The sequence below is a fragment of the Microcebus murinus genome, chromosome 9 (genome assembly GCF_040939455.1).
Source record: "Microcebus murinus isolate Inina chromosome 9, M.murinus_Inina_mat1.0, whole genome shotgun sequence".
NCBI lineage: Eukaryota > Metazoa > Chordata > Mammalia > Primates > Cheirogaleidae > Microcebus > Microcebus murinus.
Genome location: NC_134112.1, coordinates 22,780,623 through 22,801,004, shown reverse-complemented (window position 1 = coordinate 22,801,004; position 20,382 = coordinate 22,780,623). Strand labels below are relative to the sequence as shown.

The following is a 20,382-nucleotide window of genomic DNA, read 5'->3' as shown; positions in this document are numbered from 1 at the left end:
TATAGGAAGGACTTTGCCTGGGGACTGAGATGAGGGAGGCTCTTGGCCACAGGTTGGTTGAGGTTCTAGCATAACTTCAAACTGGGTGAGGGACCCAAGGCACCAGAATCTGCCTGGCCTGGAGCAGTGGGAATAGGATGAAAGTACTTAAACCAGTCTAAAGTTTCAAAGTAAAACTTGGAAAGAAAGGATTTGTCCTTTCTTATACTCCATGCCACCTCCAATCTGCATATTTTTTCCATGGCAAATTTTGGAATAGCCAATCAAGGTATTCACAATCCTAAGTAAAAGCACCTTAGCCTTAGGAAGGTAAAAAAACAACCTCCTTATAAAATCTAACATCATAAAATAAATTACTTAAAAAGGCAGCCATTCATTTTATAAAATGACTCATTATTTTATAATATTAATTGTAGATTTCCACAATGAACTCCATTTTTTATTCGTAAGGCATACCTCAATTTTCTAAAACTAGATATGCCATTTTTCAGAAGCATACCTATTATATAAAATGAAGGTTATTTATGAATGTATGATTAACATCATGTATTTTTAATAAACCCGGTTCTTCTTTTAGTTAATTTAAGGACGGGAAGAAAGGCAGGAAGCCAACATTTTCTCTTTTAACCTTTGGTAACCACACACACAACGATTTTCATGGTGTTCAGCCTTAATTTAAATGCCTGAGTCAATGATAAATATTATCAATATCTTCATTTTTCCCTTCACCAAATACTGTTAATATATTATAATGAATTCAATGAATGATCTGGGAACAAATTTGCATTTCAATAAGAGTCTTATGAAAGAAAACCAATTTATGAGCTCATTGTAGGTGTGACATACTAGGTTTCATTTTAGATTGTGGTTAGAGTATTTATTCACTTTAGAAAATTCACATAGACAAGTCCACATTAATCCTTGATGCATTTCAGCAGATAATTAACTATAATATCTGGTGAGGACTAAGGCAGTTCAGCTGCAGGAGCCAATGTCTGGGCTGGTGTTTGCAGGTGTCGAAGGTCTTTCATATCACCTGTGTGAGAGGTGAATGGGCACTCAGCTTGATTTCTCTTTCACTTTTGTATATCAGATCCAATTCTAAGTCCAGTAGCCATTTTTATGGACTCAGCCTGCTGAAGTTAAATGAATCTACATGAAAATGAGTGTTTCTAGTAGAGGACACAACTTCTGACTGTGTGGGGGACAGAGAGCTTTCATCATCTTAGATATTCTAGAATAGGGCTCTTCAAACTTTAATGGGCATAATATTCCCTGTTGATAAGCTATTCTCAAATAGTCTGATTCAGTAGGTCTGGTTGGAGACTCTGTGCCTTTCTTATAGGCTTGCACATCTGAGAGCTGCTCAGCGTGGTGTCAGAATCCCAGGCCCCAACCTAGACCTACTGAATCAACTGAATCAGAACCTACATTTTAACAAGACCCCTGGTAATTCATTTTCCATTAAAGTTTGGTAAACACTTCTCAAAATTGCTGTTCCCCAAAGCTCAGTTTAAGCATCAGTAGAGAGACTTGAGATGGGTTTAAAGAGCATGTAGGGAAACATTTTTATTTTAACAATTACTATGTTTATTCATATTATTAGCTTCCATTTATGGCAGGTGGTATTGGTTTTCCATTTATGGTAATAATTTAAAATTTCTTTTTCAAAATAAACTTACTTAACTAAAAGCCCGAGTTGATTGATAATAAATGTTAAATAAATATAAGTTTAGTTGCTACGTGGCTGTCACAAAAACTATAAAAGACAAATGTATATAAAACTATAAAAGACAAATCATTTTCATCATCAGCTGGAGAGAAGGTTTAAAAAATAAAATGTCTTTATTATTTGACTTACAGTTTTAGAAACTTTGCCTCTTATATTTTGAGGAACCTTTCATTTGTGCCTGTTTGCACATGGGCTTGTAGGTTGTGATTTCCTGGCCTCAGGAGACCTTTAATAGATAAATAGCTGACCCTTAGAGGTGACAGGACCCTAGTGAGACCATAATGTAAGAGATGGATTACCCCATTCAGCCTTCATTAGTTCCAAGGTGAGAAATCTCTGTTATTCCCACCTCCACAGCCCCTGCCCATTTCATAGCCAAAGAAACAAGAGACAGTGTCAAACAAAAAGTTAGGAGTGCAGAGAATCTTATTTTCAGATTCCTATTCAAATACATTTTTAGAACCATCCAAAGATACCTTTGTCAAATGATAGCAGTCATCCTTCTTGCTTATATTTTTAAAAAAGCACATTTTTTATTTGTGAACAGCTGTCATTTGACACACTACTCTTGGGGAAAAAATCCTTGAGAGTTTTAAGGAGAGCAACTAGTGTGTAAAATTGTTTACCATGCATTATTTCTCTCTTCTTAGAGAGAAGATTTCACAAAGCTTGGTTGGAATATAGACATATATACTTTTTTATATTGACAAGATAGGCAAGCCATGTCCACATTACTTCTGAGTGGGTACAGATGGGCTGATCAGGCAGGGAAAGGAGGGGACCAGAGGGGAAGGAGAAAGGCCAGCTCATCACCAATATCCAATGGGGCGCCCATACCCCCGACTCCAAAATAACTCCCAATAAAGAGATTACACTATGGCAGTCTCTGGGTGCTGTGTGACCTGCACCCGTGTTCTTTTGGCCCAGTGGTTCTTAAAAATCCCTTTTGAATTACTTACCCACCTTGCAAAATTGGATTTCACACAAAAAATCTGGATATGGGGCCTTTCTCAGAAGAAAGTGGGAGGTCCCGGTTGTTACTGAGTTTGCATTCCCGTGGAATATCAATCGGCCAGAGCTGAGAGGGGCTCCCGCTGCAGACCCAGGCCCCTTCCATTAGCCCTGTCCCCTCCGTGCTCTGTTCTTCTAAGATCTACCCCACCCTACCCCACAGCCTGCTCCCTGCCGGCAAGGGATGCTGGGGAAAGGAGTTCCTGGCTTCTTGCTGGAGGAGGTGGGACTTGTGAGGTGGGAAATCCCTCAGGTATAGGAAAAGCGTTCAGAAGATGGTGGGTGGCCCAAACCAGAGAGATGTGCACCCTACCCAAGGGATAAGACACTTGCAGCATAGTTGAGTGTCATCTAAGCCCCCCTGTGAGTCCATCCTGTTCCTCTTCCCTCCCACACATGCGGAGCATCTCAGGCTTCTTGCCTTCTCCCACTGCTGATCTCTGAGTATGCACCACGCCCACGAACTGCAACAGACGCCTGTATCCACCTTTTTGCCTGTTGAAAAATTGCGATCGCTTCTACAAAACGTTTATTTATTGTGCTCTCTTCTGGAGCTTGCATCTGTGATGCCATTCCCTTAGCAATGTCTACCTCTCTTGGGGCATTTATCATACTCCTCCTTTTAATAGAGTTATTCAGGTGGTGATGAAGAGTGTTTCCAGTTATGTGTCTGCTGTGTGTCAGGACCTGCACGACGTTCTTTATAGGCAGTCTGTGTTTGAATCCTGACCACAAACTAAAAATTAAGCATGATAGCTCTTATTTTACAAATAAAGAAAATGAGGCCCACTGTGGTTAAGTGTCATGACCAAGGTCACATAGCTGGGAAAAAACAAAGGGGAAGTGGAACGCAGGGGCATCTGACTCTGAGACTAGTACAGTCCCCTGTCTTCGTGGGAGGTCTCCGTGGAAGCCCATGTTACTTCTGTTTGCTTCACCACCACCTAATGGTCTTGGAATGTCTCATGTGCATGTCGATGCTGTTTTCAGATATTTCATCAATTAGGAGAAAGTATAAAAGCCTTTGAGTAGCTGGCTTTTCTTTACCCTAAACATTTTAAATATATTTCAAAGCAAAATAACATTTTGAAATGGGTCGAGAGAGTACCAAGCACCAAAGGGCGCACGGGTACAGCCTGTGACTTCCTGGAGCGCTGTGTTCTTAACTGTCGGGTTTTCACAAATACTTCTTAAGATAACTGCTTAATTATTATATCTGTCAAGGAAAAAAAAAATTGCACAGCCATCAAGTACTGCATATAAAAATATCCTTTAATCCTAGTTTTTGAAAAAATCGTTCCCTGTGATTTCAGCGAGGCAGAACCCAGGGGCATCTAATCATTCTCAGATTCCTGAAGATATAACCGGATGGAAAACAGGGGCTAAGGTGAGGGAGGGCATGTGGAAAAATTATAGTCACCTTTACTGGGTTCCTTTCATTTGACCGTCTCAAAAATATTTTTAAGTCTTTGCAAAATGGAAGGAATGAAGTACTATGGCCTGAATCATAGCATGTTAATAAAAAAATGTGGCGCAGTAGAAATGAGGTTTTGGATCAGAAAAACCAGGGCTTTAAACTCAGCTCTGATGATCTTTCTGAAATTTAGTAGAAACTGCATAACTCCTCTGAGACAAAGTTTGGTTATCTGCTTCATGGAAATGTCAGTGTCTACCATACGGTTGTTGAGGGGATTACATAAAAGTCCCTGATGCAACGGTGAGTACATATGGGGGGTGCGTCAAAATGCCATACAGCTAATCCCCGTTACTGGCAGATTCTATGTTTGCAAATTCACCTAAGGTACTTGCTAAAATTTATTTGTAGTATCAAAACCAGTACTTGGTGTGCTTTCAAGGTCGTTTCCAGGCGTGCAAAAAGTGGCATGTCCCCAGTGGGGGTGGAATAAGACAATGCTCTGCCTTCTTGTTTCAGTTCTCATGCTAAAAACAAGTGTCCTTCTCCCAGTCTACATAAAACTACATTTTCCGAATTTCTGTGCTTGTTGGTAGTGGTGATTTTGCTGTTTAAAATGACCACCAAGTGTAGTGCTGAAGAGCTGCCTGGTGTTCCTAAGCCCCAGAGGCTGAGTTGTGCCTTATGGAGAAGACGGAGTGTTAGATGGAATTCACTCAGACATGAGTCATAGTGCTATTGGCCATGAGTTCTATTGTTCCCTTCAGGCCCTGAACGGATTGGATGATGCCCACCCACATTGGTGAGGATGATCTTACTCAGTCTACAGATTCAAATGCTAATCTCTTTTGGAAACACTCTCACGGATACACCCAGAAATAACGTTCTACCAGGCATCTGTGCGTCCTGTAGCCCGGTCAAGTTGACACGTGATATTAACCATCACACTCTGTGTGATGTTCATGACTTTACTGAACATAATTACAATCAGTGATAATGGATTGTATTCTATTTAGTTACTGTATTAGATAGTTTAATTATTAGTGGCTGTAACAAATTAACTCTAAAATCTCCATGGCTTAACATAGCCAAAGTTTATTTTTCATGCATGTAAAGTCTAAGCAGGTGTTTGGCAGGTGGCCTCACAGAAGGTGAGTGAGGGACCCACACTCCTTCCCTCTTGTGGCTTTGTCAACACATAGGACCTTTGCTTCCAGCCAGTGGACAGAGAAAGAAAGTCATGGGTAGAAGGTCTGTGTGAGTCAGCCCAGAAGTAGAGTACGTCTCTTCTGCCCTCATTCCAGTGGCCAGAGCTCAGTCTCACGGTCACGTCTAACTAATCTGCAAGGGAGGCTGGGAAATGTAATCTAGCCCTGTGTGGAGGGATTACATAAATAGCCCTGCCACGATTCTCCTTACATCACTCCCTACAGTCATCTTTCCTTAGGTAAATGGCAAAACTCTTAGGTAAGTGGCATTTAAGTTTTTTTTTAGATTATTCTTCCATACTCTTTCCGGTTCTTCACCAGGGGAAGCAGGTCTTGTCTCCTTGCATATGTCTTGGTTAAAAGATGAGATCCTTACATAATGAGACCTCTCTGTATTCTCTTGTTCTATTAATACTTCAACCAACCCTTTAATCCCGGCTCTAAATTTTTGACTGAAAATATTTTTGCCACTGAATAAAAGATCATATAAAGAATAGACCCAGCACCTTCCATGAACAAAAGTATTAAAATACAAATACCCGATAATTTATGCTTGTTCCACCTGAATTGTGGGCTCACATCTAAGTTGCGTTAGCATCAGCCTGTAAAATGCTCACTGTATCTGACCCTGTGTTATCGTGTGTATTTGACAGTGTATTAAAATAACATTGATGTTGCCTGGAAGAAGAATCTACTGCCGTCTGAAATCTCTGCTCAGTTTTACTGTGGTTTTATGTTGTGGACTCTGATGGGTGTTATGTTTTTGGTGTCTTTCTGTTTTTGTTTTAATATAAAGGAAAGAGGAAGTGACACAGTAATTATTAGGCTTCTTCTCCCAGGGAGATACTTTATAAAAAAAGTATGGTCTTATACAATGGTCATCTCATATACCTCCTTGGAACTCTTAGGAAAACTATCACAGATTCATTCCCCAAAAAGTTGCACTTACATACATATCCATTTATAATTTTTATACAATTTTAGAGGATTCTTAACCCTGTTAGAAAAAAAGGCTGGTACCATATGATCCAGAAATTCCACTCTTACAGATATGCCTAAAAGAATTGAAAGCAAGGTCTTGAAGAGATGTTTGTGCACCAGTGTTCATAGCAGCATTCTCTCAATACCCAAAAGGTTGCAACCCAAAAGTCCATCAATGGATGCATGGTTAAACAACATGTGGTACATACATACAATGGAATAATTCAGAGTTAGTGTTTAATGGGTACAGAGCTTCTCTTTGGGATGATGAAAAAGTTCTGAAAATGGATAGTGGTGATGGTTGTGCAACATTCTTAAAGCATTTAATGCCAGTGAATTGTACACTTAAAAATGGTTAAAATGATAAATTTTATATTTACATAATACCATAATCAAAAATATCACATTGGAAAGAGACTGGAATTTAGAGCCCCTTAAGCCTGGGTTGAAGTCCCAGGTCTGACGGTTACTAGGTTTGTGTAACTTTGAGCAAAAGACTTACCCTGACTGTCCTTTTCCTTACATATAAAAGTGGGGATACTATTGCTGACCTTAGAGGATTGTTGTGGAAATAAATGTGATTAGCCTGTCACATGGTAGCCACTATATAAAGAGGTGAAAAGAACTAACATTAAGTAAGCAAAATCCAGTAGACTACGGTAAGAATAAAGTATCACATTGTATAATAAATATTTTTTTTGCCTCTGTAGAGATAGAAATATTAACATGAAGTAATACAAATGCCATAGGATTTTTAAGATGGAAAAATAGAGTGACAGGCCTTGTTCTGGTCTTCCAGTGACTAAAGGGACAGCAGGAACAAAATCACCCCTGCCTGAGGGTGACATTTGTTTGTTTCTTAAGTTGTTTTTAGGTTCTCATATAGGTTTTCCCAATTCTTATAAGCTGTGGGGTTTTTCTTTAATACAAGTCTTATGTGCTTGCAATGTGCCTTGATGTGGGTTCTAAGATACATGTCCACATTCACACGCATGATGCACACACACACACAGAGAAATATCACATCTATCTGGAGATCAGATATCCTACAATATTAACTATTTTAAACAGAATCATCTTTGCAGAAGCATGCCAAAAAGCCCTCTGTGTAGCAAATACCAGATAGAAAGGCTATGCAGAGGAGAAGAGGCACGTCCCCGTCCAGTTGGCTGTGTAGAAACTACAACACAGGAACAGGGAGAAAGTGAAAGCTGGAAGAGAAGGAAGCAGGAAAACGACTAACGCCCTTTGTAAGCCTCGCTTGAGGCTGGCATCATGAGTAATGATGAGCCTGCGACATTTAGAAAAGGTTACCTTTCATTCCATTTGTTTTGCTTTTGAAAATGTGAGTCTATGCAGGAATGCATAGAAAATGATAAAACTAAAAGTTTAATGCTAAAGAGATAGAATTCAGATATCTGGGAAAATCACTGTGGAATGAGGTGCTACAATTTATGTATTTATATATTCTATTTGCATTGAGACACAAATAGCTACATTTGACCATTTGTATCACCTAATTGTCTCCAGAATCTGGCTGCTTTGTCAGTTTCCAGCGCTTAGCACAAGGCCTGCCTCCTGAAGTGAGTACTCTGTGAATGAGTGAATGAGCAAGTGAAAGAATGAGACTGTCTAGACTATGCCTATGCCTGCAAGACAGGTATTCTCTGTACATGAGTAAAGCCATCCGGGTTTAAAACTATCCCTTTTCTCTTTTTTTCAGAGCAGAAACCACTCTCTTGGGACCATTCATAAGCAAGAGACACCCACACTGTGACACATGCCAGTGCCACCGCCACCACCACCTCCTCTGCCTCCACCTCTCCCACCTCTGGGGGCTCCTCCCCCTCCCCCACCACCAGCGCCCCCGGTAAGACCTGTTTCCTTTTTCTTCTCACTGGTTTACTGTGGAGCATAAACTGCATGCATATGCTTGAGCAGAAGGTTTTAAATGTTCAGAAGCAGCCACTGCCTTGCTTCCCTGTGACAGGTGGCGTTTTAGGTAGCTGACTCTGGCAGCATCAGGGTCTGATTCCAAACCTGCCTGGCTCAGGTGTTTCTCTCTTCCATTCCTGGCAGCTCCCACCCCCACCGTCCGTCTACTGCTGTCTACATCATTTCCCCTCTAATCCCTGCTGCTGGGTGCCTCCTCCCAGTCGCCCTAAGTGACTGTTGGTCTCACTGGACACCTCACGGGAGGGGCCGTCCCAGAGCGCATTGCAAAGTCCAGTGCCCGTGTGTCATTGGCATGGTGACAGTGATCGCTTGGGCCTCGGTCCCCTGGTTCTAGTTCAGTGAAGTTCAGTGTCATATGAAATGCCACAGTGAAATATAAAATCTCTAAATGAAGTCTCCCTGTCTACCCAAGACTATCGAGGCTATTTTAGTTTGTATTGCTGGATACTCTCTCCTAGTTTAATAGTTCTTGGGTTTAGGAGGGGCCATCAAGAGCAGTTATTTTATTTTAATTTTTTGGAATAGGTATCCTCAACATTGGAAGCATTGACATTGGGGTCAGATCACTTTTGATGTCAGGGGGCTGTCCTGCACATTGTAAGATGTTTAGCAACAGCCCTGGCCTCTGCCCAATAGCTGCCAGTAGCACCCTCCCCCAATTTGGCAATAAAAAATAAACGTTCCCATATATTGCCAAATGTCCCCTTATAGGTGGTCAAAATCAACCCTCCCACACCCAGTTCTAGAAGAATGCTAGTGCTTAATGCTTATAGCAGACCTTTCCTCTAAGGAAAACTCATTCTCACACTCATTCTCCGTTGTTCCTCACACCACTTCAGCCAGGGAAGTCTAGTGCCAGCTCCGCTCCGCAGCGTCTGTTTTCAGTGGAAGTCGAACAGTATGATGGTGTGGCATGCAGAGATGATATGGCATGCAGAGGGAGGGCCGCTTGGGGATGATATGAGCCAGGTCAGCAGAAGCCAGGAATAGAACCTGCCCTCCTCCCCCAGCTGCACCCCTCTCTCCTATGTGCAGATGACATCGCCATGGGGAGTACTGGCAATGAAGGGAGAGCCTGAGGTCCCTGCTACAGGGCTGTCATCCCCTGTGACATTAGCTTTGCACATGCACCATATCTGAGGTGCCAAGGGCATAAACCTGCCTGAAACCCGACCTTTGCCCTCCAAGAGAGTGGAAAGAAAGCATATGGGATAAATTACCTATGAACACTTTCTAACCAATATGTAGAAAGAGTAGGAATAGCTGTTGAAGTTTCACTGTTGAATTTGACCTTGTGGTGATGAAGTTTATAAGTAAAGGAAACATACATGAAACTATCGTATGGGTCTTATATGGACTTGCTATTACTGAATAAGTGCCACTTAGAATAACTTCAAATATCATAATATACCCATAAATTTAGCCAGAATAAATAAACTTAATAAAACCCCTGTTATCGTGGATTTGGGGAAATACTACTTTTTAAACACTGCTGCTGAAACATAAATATCTGGGACTTCATAAATGTTGAACAGGTCTTTCTGGGGTGTTCTCTGACAGAAAAAAATAAACCTGTATGTATTATAATTCCACTCCCCCTCCCCATAATCAAGAAGTTTTATTTTTGAACCTAATTTAAGAATTTAACCCTAAAGGAGCCAAAAAGAATTTATATAAGAAGGTACACAGCAATGCTATTTATTCTAGTGAAAAAAATAGATCTTAAATGGTTTATAAGAATTAAATGAAATATATTATGTCACACTGTTAATTTAAAATTGCATTATGCAGTGGTGCTAATTAAAAATTACAGCTATACTGATTATGGAAAAGTAGATTGAAATGATGGATTAAAAATAACACACAGTTTATACGTAATGAAATTAGCTATTTCATATATGTAATAAATAGCCAAGATCAGAAGAGAACTTGATAATACTGAGAGTAAAATTTAATATTTCATCAGGAAATTCCTTTTCATTACAGATGGTTAAATTCATAATAAACAACAATAATTTTACATTTGGTTAATTTTTGAATTCCCTCCCCTCATTTCTTTTTTTACTTTCTTTCTTTTTTTTTTTTTTTTTTGCTATCAATCTCATGGAAGAACAAGCCAATTCAGGAGGGAAATAATCATGTAAACTCTAATATTTTCTTAAAACATATTTTTCTACAATCTGGGGAAAATACTTATAATACATATTATAAAGGCAAAGAATTCATGTCATTAGCATGTAAATTGCTCTTATAGATCAACACTGAGAGGATGAATAAGACACAGGATATGATCAGGAGGAAGAAATGCAAATGTTTCAATTTGTGTTAAACACAAATTAAAATAATGAGATACTATTTTCAACTATCATTTTGTGATAATATTTTTTCTAAACGTTGGTGGGAGTATTAGGAACCAAGCACTTATAACTCTTAATTGGAGCAAAAATTGATATAATTCCCCAAGATACAATTTGTCAATATAGATCAAACCTTTTAGAAAATGGATATACTTTATGATCCAGTTTCACTTCAAGCAATTTTTCTTTAAGTAATCAATCATAGATGTGCAGAAATATATAGCTATAGGATATTAATGAAAGCATTATTTGTAACAGCAACCAAAAAAGAAAGAAAAAAAAAAACCACAACTTAAATTTTTAATACCAGGAGATTCTATAAATTGTTATAGAATATACAAAATGATATACTAGGCAGCCATTAAAATCATATCAGAAATAATTTGTAACTTCCAGTGTAATGGTTTATTCAGACAAAGATCATCCACGCAAGCTAAAACCACTCAGTGAAATGAAAGGTTATTGGGGAAAAGGAATGTTCTCAGGATCCCAAGTATCACCCACAGATTACTTCTAACTACAAATGGGAAAATGTCCCCATAGGGGCCAGAGGAAAGCCTCTTGGCTCTCAGAAGTTTTGCTGAAAAATCAACTCACAGCAGGCAGATTAATTGGAGAAACGGCATACAAATTTAATCAATGTGTGTGCATGGAGCCTTCACAATGAAGACTCCGAGACACATGGGAAACTGTCCATTTTTATGCTTAGGTTCAACAAAGTATGAACAGCTATGTAGAAATAGGATTACAGGCCAGGAACGGTGACTCATGCCTGTAATACCAGCACTTTTGGAGGCTGAAGCAGGATGATCACTTAAGGCCAGGAGTTGGAGACCGGTCTGAGGAAGGCCCTGTCCCTACTAAAAAATATAGAAAAACTAGCCAGGCATGGCAGTGCATGCCTGTGGTGTCAGGCACATGGGAAGCTAAGACAGGACAGTCGCTTGAGCCCAGGAGTATGAGGTTGCAGTGAGCTATGTTGACTCCACTGCTCTCTAGCCCAGGAGACAGAGCAAGACCTTGTCTCAAAAAAAAAAGAAATATGATTGGACAAAAAGGGTCTGATCTAATGCTATTAGACCGAGTGAGGAAACCCAGCAAGGCCTGTCTGCTAGATTCTTCTTGGCCTCTCTGAGCAGCATCCCTTCCTTCTGGGTGTGGGGTAGGGCCCTCTAGAATGGGGGTCTTATGACCTACGGTCAAACAAGTAGGTCAGATAATTTCTTTATGGACATGAAAAGGCAGAGCAAAAATTAGAGTGTTACTTCTAGGTTTTGTGGCTGGCTTTGAGGGAAGAGGTACTGGTTTCTATGGCCCGCCTATGGGGAACCTTGATGGAGAATGGGACTGGCAGATGGGAGGTCAGAAGAAGGTCAGAGAAAAACTTTTGCTTCTAAGTCTGCTTCTGAGACCTTCATTTTGGGGTATAAATGGATCACACCTACTGTCGCATGTAATTGAATGACCTTATATCGCAAGCCTTTTGCTGTGATATGAGAAATATAGATTACTAGAGCATCACCCTCTAGTAATCTACCAAAAATGAACGTACTCATGAGCAAACAATTAGACACATTCAGAATATGAGACGTTCTGCTACAGAGGTTGGCAAACTAGAGTCTATGGGCCAAATCCAGCTCACCACCTGTTTTTTTTTTTTTTTTGGTTTTTTTTTTTTTTTTTTGCAGCTCTCCAGCTAAAAAATGTTTTTTACATTTTCAAATGGTCGAAAAAAATCAAAAGAAAAGCATTATTTTGTGGCACATGAAAATGAAAGGAAATTCACATTTCAGTCCCTGTGTAGTTTGATTGGAGCACAGCCATGCTCGTTCATTTACATTTTGTCTGTGGCTGCTTTTATGCTACAGCAGCAGAACGCCAATTAAGCAAAATGTTATTCCTCCCCAAAAGAATTCCATTCTTCTCACTTGCAGATGAGTATTTAAAAAATTACACTCCATTATTACTGTATTTTGAGTTTTGTCAACAAATATTGTGTGGAAATTTGTTTTCTGTTTCGGCATGTAAGTATATACATTACAGCTCTGGTTTTTGCCTCTTGGCCCATGATGCTGACAATATTTACTGTCTGGCCCTTTATAGGAAAAGTTTGCCAGCACCTGTTCTGCAGCCGCTGGGCTCATTCAGCCTTCCACTCAGCAGCAGCAGCCAGTGGCTTTGTACACATGCGTCCCCTGCTTCACCCCTCAGGAACTTCCTGTCCCCTGCTTAGCTGTGGCCCACTCCACCCTGCATGGTCTAGACAGTGCCTACCTCTCAGACCTCCCACTCTGCCCCTCTCCTGAGGTCTCCTGCCTCAGGGCCTTTGCATAGCTGTTCCTCTGCCTAGAAGACTCTTCTGCTCTTCTCGGCTCAGTCTTTTCCTCTTACCCGACTCTGGCTCTTGTATGTATTCTTAAACCTCTCCCTCAGAGCAGTCACCGGTTTTTAATTCTGTCTTTATTTTGCTGGGGTCTATGGTTTTATGTTTTGTGGCCTGCTGAAGACAGGCCTGGGTGACCAGACACCACCTGGGGCATGGTGTAGGATGAGAACCTGATCACATGTCAAGGATGGGGGGTTCTTTGACAAACCTGATTTTATAAAGAAGCAAACACAGGGTCCAGGAAAGGCTCAAAGGCCTGACTAACGTTTGGTCAAGCAGAGACCACCGGCATGTCAGACTTTATTATTATATGCAATCTCTGCAAGGGAGGAGCATTTTGTACGATGTGTGTGACCCTCTGTAATGAAACGCAGTCTTCACTTCAGCTCTGGAACATGTAGAGACTAGGCCAGGGGGAACTTGGGCTAAAAGTTTTTTGGTTTCTTCCTGACACCTCTCTCTTCCCCGTTCCTCGCTTCCCGTCCCCTCCTCATATCTGATGTGCATCTTTTCTTCTTCCACGAATGTGGGGGTAGCAGAGGGAGAAGGGCCCACGGGGCTGCTGAAGTCTTGGAGCAAGCTTTGAGCAAAGCCAGACCATGCTCACCATCTCCTTTTTGCCTCTTTTCTTGTGCCTGCTCTGCTGTTTTTTGTTCTCCTTTGTCTCATCCCCTTAAAATCCAGTAACAATGTCAAAACGGTCCATGTGGTGTGTTGGGTCCATTTATAATTCAATTATTATGGTTGCTTTGCTTTCAGAGTATAACTTAAAAATATATCCAAGGGAAATGCGATAGGTTTTTGAAATGCATTAGAATTTTACTGAACTTTTGCTTTCAAATGACCCCTTGGTGGTGTCCACGATGAGCAATAAAGTCCCTGAGAGCCTGTGATTCTGTCTCCCTGCCACACTTCCATGCTCCGTGTGGTGGGCTCTCCTTACATGCCACTGCCACGCTGAGCAAGCCTTTGGAGTTGGTTGCCCCGGCAAAGCCTGACAGTAGGGTTCATGGCCACGGCATGTGCGTTTATACAGTAGGTCTGTGGCTCTTTGTAGCAATATTTTTTAATGTTCCCGTTCAAGCTAAAGTATCTTAAGGAAACAGTGCCAGGGCAGGCTGTATCTTATTATTTAAATACGAATGGGAAAATTGGCTTGGTAATCACTTATTTACCGTGAAAAGCGACACTGTAAGTAGGAAGACACCATGGTTCTGTGTATTTCTGCCTGCCTGTTCCGGGCGTGATGTTTCCTAAGATGCTGAAGGGAAATCACAATGAGAAGCTTATCACGGCCCTTCGCTGTTCTCCTCCCTGGTTTCTGTTTGCCAGAGTCTTTGTTTACATTCTGGAAACTCAGTGGCACAATTTTTCACCTCGTATTCTAAGGATTGCATGATTCTCGGGCAACGTAGACTTTCCAGTGTTAGGAAATATAAGCTGAGACTTACAGGGGGAGGTTTTCCCACCATCTCTAGCATGCTGGGGCTCACGTGGTATAGAAAAACATGCCAATCTGTGAAAGAAAATGGGGAAAATGAAGTGTTCTCTGAAATCCCATGAGAGCTTTTTGTGGAGTTTTGTGTTTGCCGTTGTATTAAAAAAAAAAAAAAAGCGGGGATGGGAGCGATATGTGGAAGGACACTTAGTAGAATTGCATATTACACTATATTCTGGAAAAGGTAATTTGCATGTTTACTGGTGCATTTGGAATAATGAGAGGCTTAAAAACTCTCACACACTGTCACTCACTCAGGTTCTCCTGACACTCTGGTGTTTTGATTAGTGTTGCTAATGAGGGACTGGGGACGTTTACCCAGGACTGACAGCGGCCACTGGAAGAGGGGAAGGCTTTTGCGCCAGGCCAGGCTATTAGGATAGTATTAAGCTGACATTTGGTCTCTGCTTAGCAGTTTGCAAAACTACACCTTTGTCTTCAAGTAATTTTCAAAACTTGATTCTCCCTCTCGCCTTTGCCAGTTTGCACTGGGAACAGTAACACCGCTTGAGTGAAAAATGAGCCAGTGTTTGCGGCAGATTGCCTTGGTCTGCAAGAGGGAGAGGTGTGGCAGGACCTGCCACTCATACTTCCAAAGGGCCATTCAGGATGGTATTTAAATGTGTTTCTTTTTTCACAGCTGGGAGGTGGGAGGGGTGGCAGGAACAAAATCGAAGGCCTGCAGCGTCTAGCAGAAGGCGGCGATTATGTTCTCATAATGCCCAGGTCTTGGCAAGATAAGCCTGCCAGTCCTGGGTAAAGGCCTTTATCAAGTATCACAGGAGCCCCGGAGCATAAGCTGCTCCCAGGCGGTGTCTGACCTGAGGGCTATGCAGGAAGGTGACATGGGGACATAGGGTACGATTCCAAACCGTGACCCTTGGGAGCCTCAGGTTCTTCTCTGGAGCAGTGATTCCTAACAAGAGCTTTATTTTACACCCAAATATTCTGGCTCTTTGCTTAAAATTTCAGTGTAAAGCTTTTAAAATTTCTAGGATGATTCCTAGAAAACTGCCAGTGATCCGTTCCTCCCTGCACCAGGGTTGTGGAGGGCCACCATGGTTTGGAGCTTCCTGGGATCTTTGGGGTCACATAACCCCCCCCACCCCCAAACTGCTCTTTCCTTCTTTACCTTTCTTGCTATAAAAGGAAAATAGAAAAACCAATGTCAGGTTGTTGCTGGCAATTAGATTCCCAGTCGTGACCAGGTAGAAAAAGCCGCAGCAAGGCGGGGCTGGGTGTGCGTGAGCCAGGGACCTGCCAAGCAGATCTCTGCAGTGGGCCGTTGGCTTGGCAGCCAGGAAGTCACGTTTCCTAGAATGTCTAAAAAAAGGACAGGTAACAAGAAATGAAAAAAGCAAGATACATGTAGGCCGTGTGGTCCCAATTACATGAAACTAAGCTGTGTGTGTGTGTGTGTGTGTGTGTGTGTGTATGTGTGCTCACTCGTGTGCTCTCAGATAAAGACGGTAAGGAAAGAGATTACAAGTGTCATCATTGGGTATCTGGGGTGGGGGAGGGGTGGGTGATTTTTTTTTTTATTTTCCTTTTTGTATGATTCCGCATTTTCTCAAATATCTACATGGAGCATTTATTACTTTTATCAACAGAAAATGTTTTTCTTAAAAAGAAAAAGAAATGAATTATCACTCAGCCATTGGCTGAGTTGGATCATGTCCTAATCATGCATAGATAGTAGCAGACACCTACTAAATAGCTATTGTGCACCAGGGTCTGTGCTAATCCCTTAACATGGATTATCTCAATTTATATTTACAGCAATCGAATGAAGTAGGCACTGATAGTGCCATTTTACAGATGAGGGAATTGAGGCACAGAGAGGTTTTCTAACATGCACAGTGTCACCCAGCCAGTAAGTGGAGGAGGCTGCATTCCACCCCAGACTTTCTGACTATGGGGCCTAACTGCTACCTCCAAATGTGTGTACAGGTTTACTAACCAGTACTAATGACTGTAGGCATCTAACCCTTAGGTAGGTGTTGGTCTAGGTGCTTAGCACATACTGGGGTAGTCTTCACGGTAACCCTTTGAGGCAGGTACTGCTGTTATTCTCACTGTGTGGATGAGCGAACCGAGGCACAGGGGAAGTGACCCACTGGGCAGGGCTGCTGTCTTTTGAACTCTGGCAGAACGGCTCCAGGCCCTGCTCTGAACTGCTAAACCAACTGCCCTGTGACATAGGCCTTCTCAGAGATTGCTTCTATGGGCTCTTGGAGTATAAAAGCCAGGAAGTCAATGGATTCTGCCCCCCAAACCTTGGACAGAGCTTCCGCATTTCTTTCTATATCCCCAAGCTGCCTCGTAATGTTGCTGTTTTCTTTTTGCTTTCCTTTTCTTTTTGGCTTTGTGGTTCCATTGTTTTTCCCGCTGGTTTGTTGGGATTTCCTCCCCCACCCCTTAATAGAAAAAACATATTGCAAGTTGCCCTTGGAATATAGCTCATGGTTTAGCTACAGAGAATCAGCATTAAAGAAGCAGACACAGTGCAGGGGAACTCAGTTTTGTCTCGTCTTTTGTTTACAACGGGCTGCTGATGAGCTCAGAAAGGTGGAGTCTCTGCTGCCAGCACTGCTGGGCACACAGCGGGGACAATATGTGCCTCTTGAGCCCAGTGACAACAGACTGGGTCCTTAACTTTGACCAAGCCATCATGCAAGTTTCTGGAGCTTCGGCTGTGCAGTGTCACTGGGTCTCTGCCTCTGAAGAGCTTGGAGCCTGAGTCCAGAGAACCCAGAGGTTGTCCTTGCCCAGTCTTGGAAATGGTGAGCGTAGAATTGGGTTCCTTTTGTTTGTTTGTTTGCTGATCATTATTCTATCTTATTTTTTTTTATTTCAGCATACTATGGGGGTACAAATGTTAAGGTTACGTATATTGCCCTTGCCGCCCCCCCCTCGAGTCAGAGCTTTAAGCGTGTCCATCCCCCAGATGGTGCGCATCGCACTCCTTATGAATGTATATACCCATCTCCTCCCCCCTCCCACCTGCCTGGCACCTGATAAATGTTATTCCTATATGTCCACTCAGGTGTTGATCCGTTAATACCAATTTGCTGGTGAGTACATGTGGTGCTTGTTTTTCCATTCTTGAGATACATCACTTAGTAGTATGGGTTCCAGCTCTACCCAGGAAAATACAAGAGGTGCTAGATCACCATTGTTTCTTAAAGCTGAATAGTACTCCATGGCATACATATACCACCTTTTATTAATCCACCCACGTATTGATGGGGACTTGGGTTGTTTCCACATCTTTGCATAGAATTGGGTTCTTATTCCCAGACCAAAATTTTGTACCCTATGTTGCTTCTTCATGTTTCCTGCATGGTGGATCCTTGAAGTCTCATCTTTAAAGAACCCTCTTGTCCTCTGAATTAGTCACCTTTCATCTTCCTAGGCTTGCTTCTCTGTGCGTCAGGCTCTGGGGGTACCTAGCTGATGTTTTGAGCACTCTCCTGAACAGTCCAGAGTCAGGTGAGGGATGAGGGAGGATCTTGGGGCCAGCGGTCACACGCATACTCGGAAACAGAGGATGTGTCTTTGTATCAGTGTGAGGCACTCAGTACCCAATGTTTCTTCCTGAGCTAGTGAGTTTAATGCAGATATTGTAATTCAGCAGACAAACCCACCATGAGCTAACCGGCCACTGCTTTACTTCTCCCATGTGCCTAAGCCTTGAGAGCCAGAACAACATTCTGTGTTGTGTTGTATAAGAACACCATCAACACATTCAAATTTTAGTAAGAATATTTTATAAAGCAAATGCAGTTCTATCAGAAGTACCAAATTTAGGGACAGCAAAATTTAACACTTGGGTATGACTTTAAAAGCCATATAGCATCCTTTGACACAACCTTTCCCATTCCAACTTGTTATTGTTTTCTAAGAGAATAGACCCTGTACCTTCGCTTTACATAAAGACCTTTACAGACTCACACAAAGCAACACAGTGCACCCATTTTGTACATGGTAAGCAATAGATTTCCATTTTAATAAGGTCTGTTCACAATAGAGGAATTTGAATATGTTTTCAAGCTGGTAAAATCAGGATTCCACCTGTACCACATACAGTATTTCAAACCCAAAGGTGTAAAAACCTATTGAGTCCAATCAACAGTCATTGTGCTAAGCTGTCAGCTTCTGTAGGGAGAATGTAATAGTGCAGCCTGGTGTGTTAAAAACAAAACCAAAAGCATACAAGTTTTAGAGTCATACAGCTTGGAAACTGAATCGCAACTGTGCTGTCTCCTAGCTGTATGATGCCCAGCAAATTACTTATTATAATGACGCCTCAGTTTCCTCAGTTTTCCTCGTTAATGGAAATAATAATTGCTACTTCCTAGGGTCCATTGCCTCTAGAATGGAAACTTTATAAAGGGGGGAGGGGATGTTGTCTATTTTGTATCTTTAACGCCCTATTTTGTATCTTCGGTGCCACGTACGTGCGTAGTAGCCATAGAGTAGCAGTAGAGTTATTGTGAAGGTCCAATAAGCCAACAACAGCAGCTGTTGTTTACCAAGAGCCTGCTTAGTAAATAGTAGCCACTGTCATTTTGGGGGCTGGAAAACAACTGGGCAAATAACCAGATCTTGGACTGACAGGTTTAGCTCAAAGGTCTCTGTGGTCAGTGCAGGGCAGGAGGTCAGACACCAGTCGAGAGCAGGGTTGGGAGTTATCCAAGGTGGGGGGTGAGGCCAGGTCTGAAAATAATCCCAGAATAGGTGGTGTAGGGGCCAAAGGAAAGCTGCTCCTTTGCCCTCCGAGGGTTTGTTAAAAATCACTGGCAAGAGGCAAATTAATAGGAGAAAAGACATATAAATTTTATCAACATGTACATGGGAATCTTTAGAATGAAGATCAAAGATACAGGGGGAAATTGTCCACTTTTATGCTTAGGTTCATCAAAGTATGGACAGCCATGTAGTAATATGATTGGATGAAGAGGCTATGATCTAGTGCTGATAGACTGAGTGGGGAAACCCAGTGAGACCTGTCTGTCTAGATTCTTCTAGGCCTCTCTGAGCAGAATTCCTTCCTTCTGGTATGGGGCAGGGCCCTCTCTAGAGGTCTCTGATGTACAGTCAAACAAGATAATCAGATAATCTCTTTATGGCCAATTGTTACACAGAAAGGTGGAGGGAAAGTTAGAGTACTATCTGTAGGTTTTATGGCTGGCTCTGGGGAAAAGGGGTTCTGGTTTCTGTGACCCGCACTGGGGAGGGAGGAGTCTAGTTTCTATGCCTAGCCTCAGGGGAGAATAGGATGAGAGACAGGAGGGTGGACCTGACTTGGGTGGACCTGATGTATCTGAAACCAGCCACAGATTCAAACCAAGGTGGCCTCCGCTGTGGGCCCATCACTGCAGGGGTGAGTGATGAGCATGTGAACATCTGGGGGTGTCCTTTAGCATCCACTCCTGCGGAATGGCAGCCCAGTTCAAATACTTTAAACATTTGGAGGAGGCTTTGTTTTCTCAGCTGCCATTTGGTTTATCATTTCACAAGCAGCTTCGGCAGTAACAGACCACGAGGCTGCTGAGGGGAAGGACACACGTCTCAGGAAGGTTTTGTAGTGATGCCCGTGCAAGAATTCTGGGGTGCTGGGCCCTGAGCCCCTCGAAAGCAGAGAAAGATCTTTAAGCCTCGTGCAGCAGCTCCAGGATGCTGCGATTCGAATGCTATGGGTTGATCTTTCTCTGCCTGCGCCAAACATTCATTTAAAACTCTACTGACCAGGGAAATTTGAACACTGACGGAATATTGGTTTACAGAAAGGAATTACAGATAATTTTATAATTACTTTAAATTTTATTTAATGATA

The 20,382-nt window shown here is 42.0% G+C and overlaps 1 protein-coding gene across 1 annotated transcript in view; it reads left to right on the top strand.

Annotated features, from left to right (window-relative positions):
- Positions 1-20,382, top strand: part of WIPF3 (WAS/WASL interacting protein family member 3) — a 92,542-nt gene that overhangs the window by 16,836 nt on the left and 55,324 nt on the right. Inside the window, exon 2 of the mRNA XM_076006337.1 lies at positions 8,070-8,216. Coding sequence (XP_075862452.1) covers positions 8,127-8,216 — 90 coding nt within the window. The 5' untranslated portion in view covers positions 8,070-8,126. The remainder of the gene's footprint in view (positions 1-8,069; positions 8,217-20,382) is intronic.